This window comes from Choristoneura fumiferana, chromosome 17, assembly GCF_025370935.1.
Source record: "Choristoneura fumiferana chromosome 17, NRCan_CFum_1, whole genome shotgun sequence".
Taxonomy (NCBI): domain Eukaryota; kingdom Metazoa; phylum Arthropoda; class Insecta; order Lepidoptera; family Tortricidae; genus Choristoneura; species Choristoneura fumiferana.
Window position 1 is genome coordinate 8804607 of NC_133488.1, and position 14802 is coordinate 8819408.

Sequence of the window (14802 nt, forward strand, 5' to 3'; positions counted from 1 at the left end):
AGTACGTACCTGTTCATCGTCACAGGTTTTGAGACTGTTCCGTATCTTGGTCATTCTTGATTCGTACTCTTCTGGCAATTCGAAGCCGTGTTTCTCCTTTAGTCCTTCCAGGCAGACCTTCGAGCTACCGTCGATCAAAGACCCGCATTTGCGGACGGCGGTTGATGGAGACACGTTTATAATAAACTCACAAAAATTCATGAAGTTTGTCCAGAAGTTCATTTCCTTCGTCCAATAATACTTATTGAAATATTTGTCCTCTCTACTCGTAGCATACGGCAGCTGCATCAAGTACAGTTGTAAATGTTCAATGAATTTCGAGTTGCATATTTCCAAGAGAAGTAATTTCTTGGACTCCTCGAACGTGGACTTCCACACGTTTGTTATAAGCTCCAAAACTAGAGCAAAAACGTCTTGTTTTTTCTTGTCGACCGGAGACTCCAGGAGACACGTAAATTGCTTTTTCTGTTGATTTATACGTTCTATGATGTCTACGCTATCAGACCGGGATATATCTTCCAATGCTTTAAACCCCATTGGTCTGTCTTTCCAAGCAGTTTTATTTTGCTGCTGTCCTCCGTTTTGCTGCTTATCTTGATTATATCTTTGTCGAGCGTTCTGGCTGTTAGCGTTATTTTCTAAAATATTTTGCAGCAAATTATGGTCGTACGTTTCCGATTCATAAACATTAATATCGCGAGACTCTCGCAGTGACCCAGGGTTAGCTGAAAGAAGAGATCTTCGTTTAAGGCTTGTGTTGGCACGGCAGTAAGGCTAGTAAAGGGGATCATTCGTGTACCCTACTCGTAAGTATCTAACTAGTCTTAATGGTAGCATGAGCTAACAACTATGAACCCAATCCTGGGCGTGTTCGACACGCTCGTGACCGGTCTTTCTACTATCAAATATGAAAAACAAATGTAGGTAATTATACCGGATGATACTCTCTCTCTCGTACTAACCGACCAAGCTTAGTTTGCACTTCGCATCTTAACAAGAACAGTAAAAAAAAAAAACAACCAAAGAAGACGAAAATTCGTAAAACTCGTATCGGCGACTAAGATACTAACCGTACTGACTGATACGACAGGGCCTAGACAGGGCGATCGCGGAAAGGTGAGCTGGAAAGCTTAGCTTATTGTGACCTGTGGCCATAGGTATTGTCTAACGGTCTGTCATTAGCGATTGCTTCATCACTATCTCTTTCTAACCGTATCTTACACCGTGTGGCAGAAAGAAGTGAAGGTGATCATAATTTCAAGTACGTTAGACAATAAAGGTTTAAGTCGAGATACATACATCTGTTGCGCTGCTGGGCCCGGAAACCTCTGCCTTGCGGCGGCTGGCTGGCATTGCGCGGGTCGCGCCAGTTCGTGTTGGCCTCATCGCCCTGATGATAGCCGGGCTGCCGGCCCGGTCCCCGCCCGCGCCTGGGCCACCGACGTCCTCTGCCTCCACGGTCTGCACCGCCACCGGGACCTTCAAACATAAACAATATTTTCAGATACATTTTAGTGTAGCTTGTTGCCATTGCCATGGTAATGTCACCCGGGTTACTTATTAAAAGTATGATTTTATGGGGTACAATACACTAAAAGTTAGGAGTTGTGACAGTTTTAAGGCAATTCCTTCATGGCTCATCTCCTAAGCATTTTAATACTCGTAGTACAGTCAGCGTCATATAGTACGTAGCAGTCAAGATCACCAAATACTTGGATACATACAAAATAGTCATTACCAGTGACTCAGCCAAGCGGTCAAATTGTTCGAGACATCCATCGTGTACAAATATACCGGAGCACGCACGTCGCCAAATACTTTATACCTAACATTCAAGCCGACATTAGTATCGTAGCAGCAAAAGTATCCTCAGTACTCTTTAATACAATGTGAACGGTGTTCATTTTCAGTCTCTTGGTGCAAAATGCACATGTCATTACCTTTTTAATTAAATAAAAACTCTTTTATAATGTAATTATACTGGCCAATTCAAGCCAAATTTAAAAGGAAATCCGTTAATCCGGAATTCTGACAATGTAAATAAAAATGTGAAAAAAGCCGTTAGGCTCCAAATGAAAGAGACTGAACGATCACTGACAAGTTGGTACTCTTTTCGGTGATTGTCAAAAACAAAAAGTCGAATCTTATGACGTGTTAATTTATTTCGCACTCAACTCGAGATTAAACCTTAAACCTTTAAAATAAAGCTCAGTTTTCTAGTGTGTCCCATACTTTTGGATATTATGGCTGCTACGCTACCAGTGGTGATGTACGTTGCGTGCTCCGATTTATTTGTACGCCTGAGCAATTTGATCGCTTTGATTGGGTCAATGTTAATGACTAATTTGGATGTTTCCAAGTATTTGGTGATCTTGACTGCTACGTACTATATGACGCTGACTGTACCTATACATTGCAAACATTTTTCTAAGAAAGATATATTTTATCACTGATGTCTCCCGAGTTATGGAACGCGCGCAGCTCACACAACACGTTGAAGTAAATGATTGCACAAAAATAACTGATTGCACAAAAGGCGAATGCATGAAGTTAATGGTAAAATTTCAAAATCCTGCTGTCACTACACAACACGTCGTAGCTGTGTCTAATCATTCACTTCAACTCGTGGCACTAGGTACTTACCTAATTAAAATTTAATTTTTAAACAGAAACCACATACATATGTAGGTAGGTATGTCTACCTCTATTATGGAGCGGAAGGGCGACAAACATTTCAAAGAATTAGTGAGTTTGTATCATTCATATCATAAGTAAAAACGAACTTTACAATGTAAAGTAGGTAAGTGTGTATGTTATCTATGGCATGTACAATGTTGGGATAAACAAAAGAGATAAACAAGTACCTGTGCCCTTAGTGTAAGTTTTCGGCCCTTGTTCCCTAAATGGCAGATTACTTAAATGGCAGACTCCTCAAACGGCAGATATTGTACAGTTACCTATAAAATACGTAGATTGGAATTAGTAGGTATCAAGATCAACAGCAGCAAACTGAAACTTCCCTTATTTTAATTGAAATGAAAATGCACATTTTAAGTAAAATATTTTTAATCTACAACATTAGATACCATTTCTGACACCACATCGTGCACCCTATTTAGGGAGAATCTCAGAAGATCAGCGATGTGTTGTGCATGGCGGGCGTCGAAATCCGTGTGGATGTTGGGTAATAGAAATACTTTTGTTCAAGCTTGTTCCCCTACTCCACAATGTTTAGTGCAGAGAAAATAAAAATAAAATATATATATTAAAAACATTTTTTTTCGCTAAAACCATTCTTCTGGGAGCTGTGCCTCATACGTGACTCGTTTTACTACCGTCTAAACCAGAGAATAAGACTAATTTATTTGCGATAGCACGACATTTATTACAAAAACAAACGTTTCTAACAAAATAATTAATTCTCATATATTCACCCCAAAGTAGAAACTTAAATAACCAAATAAAAAAAAATAAAAACCTGCAACAGTCGTCAAACGACTGAAATTAGATTTGTTAAAAGAAGAATGTTGAGTTTGTTGTAAGTTTGTACTTAGTTATGTTAATTTATGTAAGTATTCAAAATAAACTATCCATTTTTTTAACCGTATTCAATTATTGAATCTGCCACTAACAGAATCTGTCGTTTGATTAATCTGCCATTTCAAGAATCTGCCATTCAGGGAAAAAAGGGCTTTCGGTTACAACATACGTCGCAAACGTTCCGCTAAAGGTACGTTAGTACTATTATTATATTCTGTGCTAGAGGCGCTGTTGTGTTTCCATACAAATTGAGATTTTAACGCGAACGCGATCGAGACGTATTTTGTAACCGAAAACTTACACTAAGGGTACTGGTGCAGGTTGAACTTAGCGTAAAATCATCTGTCGATAACCGATACATACTAGGCACATAGTTTATTTTCGCAGAATCGAACAATAGAATACCTATATGATTTTGTCAAATAGTACATTACTGCAGAGGCCATGAAGTAAGGGATTGATGGACGAGTTCGGGTAGACGGGACGGGTCGGATAAAACGAGTCCAGCAATCCCTGTTCTGGCCGAGGCTTGTATAGTGCTTTTCTCAAACAATGTGAGGAGATATTTCATCCATCCATCCATCCATCCGTCCGTCCGTCCGTCCGTCCTTCCGTCCGTCCTTCCGTCCGTCCGTCCTTCCGTCCGTCCGTCCTTCCGTCCGTCCGTCCGTCCATCCGTCCATCCGTCCGTCCGTCCATCAGTCCGTCCGTCCGTCCTTCCATCCATCCGTCCGTCCGTCCATCAGTCCGTCCGTCCGTCCGTCCATCCATCCGTCCATCCATCCATCCATCCGTCCATCCATCCATCCGTCCGTCCGTCCGTCCGTCCGTCCTTCCGTCCATCCATCCATCCATCCGTCCGTCCGTCCATCCGTCCGTCCGTCCGTCCGTCCGTCCGTCCGTCCATCCGTCCATCCGTCCTTCCATCCATCCATCCATCCATCCATCCATCCATCCATCCATCCATCCATCCATCCATCCATCCATCCATCCATCCGTCCGTCCTTCCGTCCATCTGTCCGTCCGTCTATCAGTCCGTCCGTCTATCAGTCCATCCGTCCGTCCGTCCATCAGTCCGTCCGTCCGTCCGTCCATCAGTCCGTCCGTCCGTCCATCCATCCGTCCATCCATCCGTCCTTCCATCCGTCCATCCATCCGTCCATCCATCCATCCGTCCTTCCGTCCGTCCATCCTTCCGTCCGTCCATCCATCTGTCCTTCCATCCGTCCATCCATCCGTCCATCCATCCACCCACTATCCATCCGTCCGTCCGTCCGTCCGTCCTTCCGTCCATCCGTCCATCCGTCCGTCCGTCCATCAGTCCGTCCGTCCAGTCCGTCCGTCCGTCCGTCCGTCCATCCATCCATCCATTCCGTCCGTCCGTCCGTCCGTCCTTCCGTCCATCCGTCCGTCCGTCCATCAGTCCGTCCATCCATCCATCCGTCCATCCGTCCATCCATCCATCCGTCCGTCCGTCCGTCCGTCCGTCCGTCGCATCGCATCGCATCGCAAATACTTACAGAGTAGTGGTGGTTGGCTGTTTGTAATTTTTCTTTTGTCAGTTTAATGTTAGTAAGCAAATTTAAAAAGTTAGAGCAGCGGACAATAATGGATTTTCATACATACTTCATGGCCTAGGCCAAGAAGTTATGTAGGGAGGTGGTAGGCAGCCATAAATGAGAAACTTCATGTCTCTATTTCGTGATATTAACGCATACATTTCCGAGCATGTTTGAGAAAAAGTATTTTTAGGTTGGAAAGAAGGTAGGTATAGGTATTCTTGAAACTCACCCGGTCCGCCATAGTCGTCCATGCTCTGGTAGATTTACCAACTCAAGATGATGATATCTGTAACATAAAGAATAAGACTCATAAGCAAAGAACTGAAAGAAGGTATCCCAGATCGAAGATGTTTTGGATTTTCAGAAATCCTTCATTCTGTGTAACCATCAATTTACCTACAAAACGCGCGATTCATAACGTGATCCTGGAATTCAATCCAAATAATATTATACATATATATACAAATTATAATATTATTCAAATTATATATATATAGCCTCTACCCACTATAGTACCAAACCTCTTTGCATGTAGCTTCCGTAGGTGGGTTAAGTAGGTAATACGAGATATACCTAGTAACAAACTATAGGATTCATGGCACGGATTGGCACGTAACTTCACTTGGTATAAGCTTGTTAATATAACATTCACTGTGCGTACGAAATTATTGTAAATTTTATGGGTAATAATCGAACGTTATTATATCTAATGTACATTAGGTATATATACCTGGGTATGTTGAGAACATCATAAAAGTGAAACTAGCAGATTGTTAATGGGTATTGCGAAGGAGGAAACTACTATATTGTAGGTAGATACCGGGTAATATTGACTTATACCACAGAATAGATAATAGTATGACATGGGGAAAAGCGTTGCATTTTGATATCAGTGACGACGATCCCGTTCCAAAAAAGTCACAGTGAAAAGTCATGGTGACTTTGTCAGGCCTGTTACTCGTGTCACTGTATGATATTTGTGACACGTCTCGGTCCTGTAATGAACGTTTTTTGTCACACTGTTATTTCAACGTGCCTATGTGATATTGTCGCGTCGCTTGTCACGCCGCATGTCACCATATGATATTATCACTCGTATGATACTGTCGCGGTGCTATTTATGACCGTGTTTTCGTCACACCGTTATCACACAAGTACCTAATTGATCCACAACAAAAAGTTGGAAAACCCCGTCACTTCAAAGTTCAATATCTCAAAAATGGCTGAACCGATTTTGATAAAACATCTCTAAAAATCATCGCTAAAATACCTGCTTTTAAATAAATAAATAAAACGCATTCAAATTGGTTCACCCGTTTAAGAGCTACGGTGTCACAGACAGACACACACACATATACATATACACACACATAGCAGCCAGACTTAGCAGCCAAACTTATAACACCCCTCTTTTTGCGTCGGGGCACAGATATGGATATAGATAGTGATATGGATATAGATAGTGTATCTATAATATCTGTGCGTCGGGGGTTAAAAATAAAAGAGACTGCGCTAGGAACAGTAGGAACGTACCTATGTGATTTTGTAACGTTGTTATTTTGTGAAAAGTCACAGTGACGCCTTTTGACGGCAAGTCACGGTGACAGTCACCGTGACGTTATTAATTAGTCCCCCACGTCTAGATAATAGTACAAGTACTTATACTCAGTCTTGTAGTACACCTACCTACTGGAAATTAACAATCTTTACTGAGCGAAAACTTCGTCCATGTTTCGTTCTGCTACTTTGGCAACTAACCGACTGATCGTCATCCTGAGCAGTATTACAAAATAACTAATAGTCCAGAAGACCATAAATAATATATTAGGTACGATGATAGCAGTGGCTATTCTTCTTTTCATGAAACGGTCATCCACATGATGGAGTGATGAAGATGAATTCTAAAATTTGGCTAAAGTTTGAAATCAAAAGTATATATCTTTTTTCTCTTTTTAATTATTTTTGTATTTTGTAATCTTGTTTTATTTTATTTCACATTATTATTATTATGTTATTGTTCTGTATCTATTATTTATATGTGTGTGTCCCGAATAAATCTTTTCATTTTCATTTTTTCATTTTCAAAAGCCTGAGCCTGCACAATAAGGTAAAATGGCCACCTATTTCTTTCAATTACTATATACCATTTTATTATACACACACACATAACCTTTCGTATGCGAGAAGTAAAAAAAAACCTACATTCCTTACTCGATAATCCCAAATAATACCATTTTTACAGATCAAAACATTAACTAAAAAGATAGCCTTCATTATTTCCCAAATGTAAGATTTAAGAGACGGTGCAGTTATAAAGCTGAAACTTAGGTGGAGTACAAGTAATGTGTGGACTAAAGACTAAAAAGGAATAAGAACTTACCTCCAGCAAAGCAGAATTTTTATTATTTGAACGCTGAAATGAACAAACAAGTTTGTACTAGATGATTTCAGCGCGATGTCGTCAGTGTCGTTACCCGTTTCATTAACCAAATTAATTAACTGAATGCAATGCACAAAACAAACTGCACAGTGAAGCTCTTTCTTTCTTTGTTCCGAATGATTATCTATTAGTTCTATTTATAGCTAAAGTGCAGTCGTATTTGACAACTTAGACGTCGCGATCCAATGCTATTGGTCCATAATCATTGCAAAAAGTCTCGGGAGCAGTCGATTGGCTCAATTGTCTATGATGCCTATTCCAAAATTGCTCTTGTTATTCCCCGAACAAACTGTAGACAGTCGGTGTAGCCAGCTCAAAATATATGTGCTCCCTTGGGTTACGCTTACATTAGATCACAACAAATAAATGTCCAATTCAGATTTTTTGGTGCTAGGTATAAGAAGGTGGTAGAATTTCAAGCAAAAAAATGTTTTTTCTTCGTAACTTCAACTTTCTGAAAAGGTTTAAATTTAGTCAGAGACAATTTTGTATGAAAGATAATTGTCAGCAAACTTAAAGATATAAATAATAATCATTATAAAAAGAACATCAACCTGATTGTTATGTACAGACGAACACGCCCTTAGCTCGCTATTAATAATTCCGATCCGCATTAGCGATCCCTTCAAATAGCGAGCCTACTGTGTTAAAAATAAAGTTGTGTTAAATACTTGTGATGTATACATATATTTAATAATATTGTAAATCTGTTTAAAAAAATACCTCGTTGAGTTTCTTGCCGGATTCTTCTCAACAGAGGTTTTTCCGAACCGGTAGTAGACTTTTTTTGACATTCATAAGTGCTTGTTATAGCCTAAATTGACTTTGACTTTGATTAAACTCAAACTCATTTATTTGCTTTGAAACAATACAAAATACTGAATCAAACCCTGTAAGGGCACTGCAATAATGCTATTATTAAATTAACCTTAAACTTATGAGCGCAGATATGGATATGTGCTCGTACCATAAACTTAAACTTAGCTAAAAACATAGTCAACATAATAATTTTAGTAAAACACAAGATATTATTATTAATTGCATACTTTCTTATAGTGCTGGCTAGTGCTTATCCTCTAAAAATTCCTGTAAAGTGTAGGATTTTTCTACAAGGTATTTAGTAAGTGCAGTTTTAAATGTTTGACCTTTTGAGCTTTTAATTAAATCTGGAATTTTATTATATATTTTGATGCACATCGCATAAGGCCCGGAATGAATTATTTTCAAGGTAGAGGTTGGCAAAGCTAATCGGTTTTGATATCGTAATTACTTTCATATTTACTTATCGTAATTAATTACCCAAGACGAACATTCGACAACGAACACTGATCAAAATTTATCATTGGTTTTTTATTGCTTATTCATATATTCACTTTAAGTGTGGATTTTTTCGATTCTTAAAATGTAGGTACCAAATATTATTTTACCGCAGCGATCGGTATTTTTTTCTAGGCTGGCAACATTCATATCAACGATGCCACAGATTGTACAAAAACCGGATTGTCAACAATCCATTTCGACACTATATCTCATTTTTAACCTTATGTTGGCTAATTTGTAAATCAATAAGGTTTCATTGAAGTAATAATTTTTTCATACAAGAAAAATAAATATTTTCTAAGTGTAGGGTTATCGTTATCACAGTTACGCGTAAGAGTGTATATTTAGACGTAAGTACAGTCGATGGTGTAAATATAATTAATATCTATTCAGCCACAGCGTCTAATATAGTTATGTATGCTTCGACTCTTATGGTTAGGGATATAAAGATTGTGTAGATATTTTTGACGTTGTGATAATTTGGATAGTTTGACAGAGAGAGAGATTGTTGTTTCTTTAAAAAAATATGGCTCTGTCCATCGGAGGACAATTTTGCCAGTGTCTATGCCAGTGTACTAAAAACAGTCTGAAATGTTTAATGTGCCAGTGCTTCCGTGACGTAAATAACCGTAAAAAAATTCTAATGACTTTTCAACGAAATATCTGAGAGTGGTAATGGTGGAAATGAATCGATGACACGTTACGGTACGAATTGATTTTCGAAGAGTGAGATTAGAATTCAAATCGTTAACTTCATGGGTGCGTAGAGAGATAGCTTAAATTTGATTAAGCAAAGGTCGAAAACAGCACTTTTCCCAAACGTACGCTCGGGTCGGAAATCTGGTACTGGATCCCTGAAATCTTTCATGCTATCATGGGTCTCAGTTTTTGCCGTTGTACAAAATTCTAGAAAACGAAATACGAGAGAGAGATTAGATTAAATCTTAACTTATGGGTGACGTTTGGAAGAGAACGCTTTATTTTATTTATATTAAAAGGCGAAAACACACTTTTCCCACGTACGCAACGTATGCAATGCTTTATGAAATCTGGACTGGACCCTGATATTTGTATGCTTAGAAACATACAAATATCAGGGTCTAAATTTCAAAATACATTGCATACCTACGTGGGATAAGTGTGTTGTCCGACCCTATTGTTTAGTCTAAGTCTAACACACCCACCACTTATATTGGTGGAAAGGCTGATTTTGGCAGAGAAACAAGTGGTGAAAACTACCTACCAAAAGCAGCGTTTCCACCAATAATGTGCGAGGACTGTATTTTTTCATTAATCAATAGCTTCTATCAACGCTTAATTTACACATCCTCGCACAGCACATCTTTGGTGAAAACATCTGAGCGCAGCGAGGCGAGGTGAATAAAGCGTTTCTATATCGGTTAATGAAAAACACATTCCTCGCAAATTATTGATGGAAAGTATGGAAACGGAGCTAAACGGATGAGGACAGAAAGAGATGGTGAATGCAATCACCAGCGCCAGACTGTACGGCCGCTGGTCTTCCTACAAATATTACAAATCCGAGTTTGTACGTTTGTTATACCTACTTATACTTTACGCTAAAACGGTTGGATTTGGATGAAATTTGTCGCTTCGTCTTCCGGCTCGCGGTCGCCACTCGAGAACTTTTTCCCCACAACGGTTATATATTCTTCAAACGATGTGGCCCGCCCACTTTTATTTACAACTTGCATATTTTTATTTACTAATAAAAACCACTTTATATTATAACAAAGTTCAATGTGATCACCCGTGTGGTATCGAGTTAGAATTACACCTCCCAATTTCTTCTGTGGATGTAGTAAGAGGCGACTAAGGATATAATAATATGTATACCGTAGGCGACAGGCTAGCACCATTGTACCGGTTTTCGACAAATTTTAAAACCTAAAATTGCTAAAAGTGGCTCCAAAACAGTAACGTTTCGTGTGCTCTGCCTACCCTATTTGGGAATTCATACATCATCATCATGATCAGCCGGAAGACGTCCACTGCTGAACAAAGGCCTTAGAACGCCACAATGAACGACAACTCGCCACTTGCATCCACCAGTTTCCCGCAACTCTCACGATGTCGTCGGTTCACCAATGCTTCGTCTTCCGTTTAGCGGTTGCCACTCGAGGATTTTTCTCCCCCAACGTCAATGTGATAAGCAACGTCAATGTGATAAGATAACGTTAAACGGATAGACATACCGATTCCCGGGGGGCTATGGAATCTAAATAAAAAGGCCAGACAATGTGTCACGAGGAATTCATCGACAAGGGTGAACAATGAAAAAAAAAACTCATTTATATTAAAAGTATCAAATCGTATTTTCTTAAGATTACGAGACTATTACACATCAGCAATTAAGATACAAGTTGCACAGCCAAAAGTAGCATTGTCCAAGTGTCATATTCTATCTACGATGAAAGGCTAAACTCTAGCTAAACTACACAACTCAATCAAGACTCAAGACTAAATTAAGCCCAAAACATACAGGACGGCAGCGGTCGGGAGCGAGTCAGGTCGGGAGTGCGGCGGGCCAATTTTCGTGGCCTGTATATGACAACATCACACCGCGATCCGTGCCCGACCCGTCCCGCGCCCGCCGTCGGTGTGATGTTGTTCATAATATACCGGGTGTGGCCTGTCACATAATTTAATCATAGATCGTACTGGTCAAACTGAACATCATTAGTTCAGCGACTTTTAAAAATAATTCGTTTTTTAAATACAGCCACGTAAATACTCTGGACCCGACCCACTTCCACCCCCGCCCAGTCTTATGAGTGACTTACGCAATTGCTCTTTGGGATACTCTTGATGTGTGTAAATATAGGGTACTAGCTGGTGTCAACATGCAAAAATTAAGATATTCTCTAGCTAGGTAAAGTGTGTACGATTCGTTAAAACTCTTATTAGGAAACTAAGGTATAGCAGCTGACGCTTAGTCGCTCAGTGCGTTTTTTTAGGCTGCCTCCTCCACTGGAGCGGAGGCAACGGAGCTGAGAGAGGGGGTAATGCGGAGCGGAGTTGCGGACTGTGTCTGTTCATACCCGCGGAGCCAGATAACGGTGCTGAGCAAAAAAGTTGTGGACTGTTATTCTATCCAAGGAGCTTCCCTGCTCGCGCTCGTCTCTCCGCCCCGCTTCCCCGCTCTTCTTCTTCGCTCCGATTTCCAGGTTTCGAATTTTAAGTTAGTTACCAAATTCCTATCCACTAAGAGTGGAGATTTTATGCAAATTATTGGTGGATGGATTTCTATCTCGCTCCGCTTCGCTGCCTCCCCCCGTTTCAGTGGACTGACAGCCCGACAAACGAGACAATTGTGAGCGCGCTACGCTTATCTTTTAGTTCCAGTCAGATCCGTGGCCGTCCAAGTTGGAACCAAGAGATTCTCTACAAAAATGACTCTTAAGATGCGTTATCAATTATCTAAATAAAAAAAAAGTTACAGTTATTCGTAATAGATTTTTTTTTCTAACTTATGCTTAAACTCGGATACAGGTTAAAAACCAGAAAACTGTGGCAGAAAGGCAACTGTGAAAATAAATAAAAAAATCGGGAAGTAAAATTTCAGAGTTATTGCCCTTATAAGAAAAATAATAGCAATAATTAAAAGAATCAATAAAATCACTAACACACTGCATTGAGAACCTAACGGCAGTTACTGACTGACTGAGTTTCAACTGCAATAAAACTGCCAAGTGCCCATAAATATTCCTTTGCTGTTCCATAGCAGGCGGCAAAGCTGCACGTAAACTGCACGCTAGCTGCGAGCAAATGTATGGGCAGTCGGTAGTTGCAGCTACGTTGAAGTTGGAACATAGTCACTCTGTGTGACGGTGAAGTATAAAAGCGTCTATTTGTGGACCAGGCCCTTTACTACGAAGTACAAAATTCGAACTTCGTGTCTTGCCGTCCCGCTGCCGCTTATGTTATTTAAAACGAGAATGAAAGGGACGGTACGATACGAACTTTGATTTTCGTAGTAGCTCCTCAGTTTGCTGGATTTTTGGTCGGTATACCGTCATTCCCTGGGTAAAAATATTCTATTTAGTTCATCAGTTACATTATCATAAAATATTGGACATGTATTTTTTCTGTGAACCAAATAAAAAATGACGAAGATTAAGAGCGTCAAAGTTCAGCAGTGGGGGTCGGGACATGCTAGTGTCGGACGGCGTGACGTCACAGGTAACTTAAACTGGTTATAATCGCCATAATTTTTTGTTTAATTGCCAAAAAAACCGTGTCAATATTTTCTGATAATCTACAGGTCATTCACAAATGGTTGAACGAAAACGAGTGAATGAAAGTACGAGTATCTGTTACCTATTTGTTGTTTTTTTTTAAATATGGATCTGTCCATTGGAGTACAATTTTGCCAGTCTCTAGTAGGTGTTGCCGTTGTACGGTAAAAAATCTAGAAAACGAAATATGAGAGGTAAAGGTAGAAGATGAACGCTGACAGCGCGAATCTAAGAGAAGGTCTACTTATTTGAATGCACTTCACACAAATATGAAAATGTAATGCATCTGTCATTTTCCTAGAAAAATGTCTAAGTCACATTGCTTTCGTTCAATCCATTCGTGCCAGCTCTGGTGGATCAACCTGTAACTGACGGATTACATATTTTTAAGCTACTAGGCCATTGTATCACCCACTAGTTGGGCCACACAATGTTCTCTATCCAATCGAGGTAGGGTGCGATGCGGGTGTACACTCCGGGCACGGTCGCGCCGCAGCCGCGCCCGAAAGACGTCACTCCGATCAGACGGTACTGGCCGTCCGATGCCGTAGTGCCTTGCAAGGGTCCGCCAGAATCACCCTGGTAATATAAAAGTTTGTTGACAATTAAATTTGCCGGAATCACTGTTAAGGCCCGGCTACACGTAGCGACTTGCATGCGCAAACGGCTCGTGCAAAAATTGGCGCAGAAGCTGTATGGCGTCCAAAAGCCATTTGTGCGGTAAACCGTTTTGCCGTCTTAACGCACATGCTTGCTTGTGCAAATTGGAATTTGCGCAAGTATGATTGAGCGTGTAGCCGGACCCTAAGAAACCCTTTAAATTTCTACCAAGACGACATAATATTATAATATACATATTTATATATTATGTATACACATATTGTAATAGTGAGTTGAGTATAGCAGGGGCTAATCGTTCAAAACTACACCCTGTAGAATGTAGATATAGTGCATAATGTATTTTCATCTGGAAAGTGGGAATACGTCGGCTCCCGAAGTTTCAATCAATGGGGAATGCATGAAAATTTTAGAAACGCTTGAATTTTTTTTATCAATAGGAATAACCTTCCTAATTAACAGAAAAAATATCAGATTTTTAAGTAGCATCAATTAATTTTTAGAAAATAAAGAGTTTTCTTTACCACCAAATTACGATAGTCCGGGGTTACGGGTTGTTCCATAGCTCAGAACAAAAAATTAAAAAATGTGTCTTTTACTTGTTCGTTTTGACAGGTGACACCGTATAACCGTACATTTTTTATGATTTTTTAAGTGGTGATCCTGTGGAACTCTATAGGTTAGGTTAGGTTTTGATTTATAACAATTCTGAAAAATAAAAGGTTTCAGAGAAAAAAAAGTTATGTCAAACATTACATTATGACAAACAATTTTCTACCAGTCGATATAGACCCGTATACATACATACATTAAATCATGAAGTTTGATATTAATGAACATGAAAAAGTCGAGTCGGGAACTTTATGTTTTAGTGTATAAACTCTGTATACAGCTGAGGGCACTCGCCTGACACGCGTCCTGCAGCCCGTCGGGGTCGCCGGCGCAGAGCTGCCGCGCCACGATCCCGGCGGGCAGCTTGCGCCAGTTGCCGTAATACTGGCCGCACTTCTCGCGGCCCACCACTGTCACGTTCGCTTTCAGCAACATGTTGCTACGAGCGTCC

The 14802-nt window shown here is 40.0% G+C and overlaps 2 protein-coding genes across 3 annotated transcripts in view; both read right to left on the minus strand.

Moving 5' to 3' along the window:
* Positions 1–5865, minus strand: part of LOC141437354 (NFX1-type zinc finger-containing protein 1-like) — a 34654-nt gene extending 28789 nt beyond the window's left edge. The window contains exons 1-4 of the mRNA XM_074100661.1: positions 5833–5865; positions 5332–5388; positions 1300–1479; positions 10–725 (exon numbers count right to left, since the gene is read on the minus strand). Of these exons, the coding sequence (XP_073956762.1) occupies positions 10–725; positions 1300–1479; positions 5332–5353 (918 nt within the window). The 5' untranslated portion in view covers positions 5354–5388; positions 5833–5865. The remainder of the gene's footprint in view (positions 1–9; positions 726–1299; positions 1480–5331; positions 5389–5832) is intronic.
* Positions 5866–11173: 5308 nt separating this feature from the next.
* The window catches only part of LOC141437361 (serine protease persephone-like), a 33907-nt gene continuing 30278 nt past the window's right edge, over positions 11174–14802 (minus strand). For both annotated transcript variants that reach the window (XM_074100668.1, XM_074100669.1), the window contains 2 exons: positions 14646–14802; positions 11174–13700 (listed from right to left, as the gene is read on the minus strand). The exon at positions 14646–14802 is cut by the window's right edge and continues 1 nt beyond it. In XM_074100668.1, the coding sequence (XP_073956769.1) occupies positions 13536–13700; positions 14646–14802 (322 nt within the window). In that variant the 3' untranslated portion in view covers positions 11174–13535. The remainder of the gene's footprint in view (positions 13701–14645) is intronic.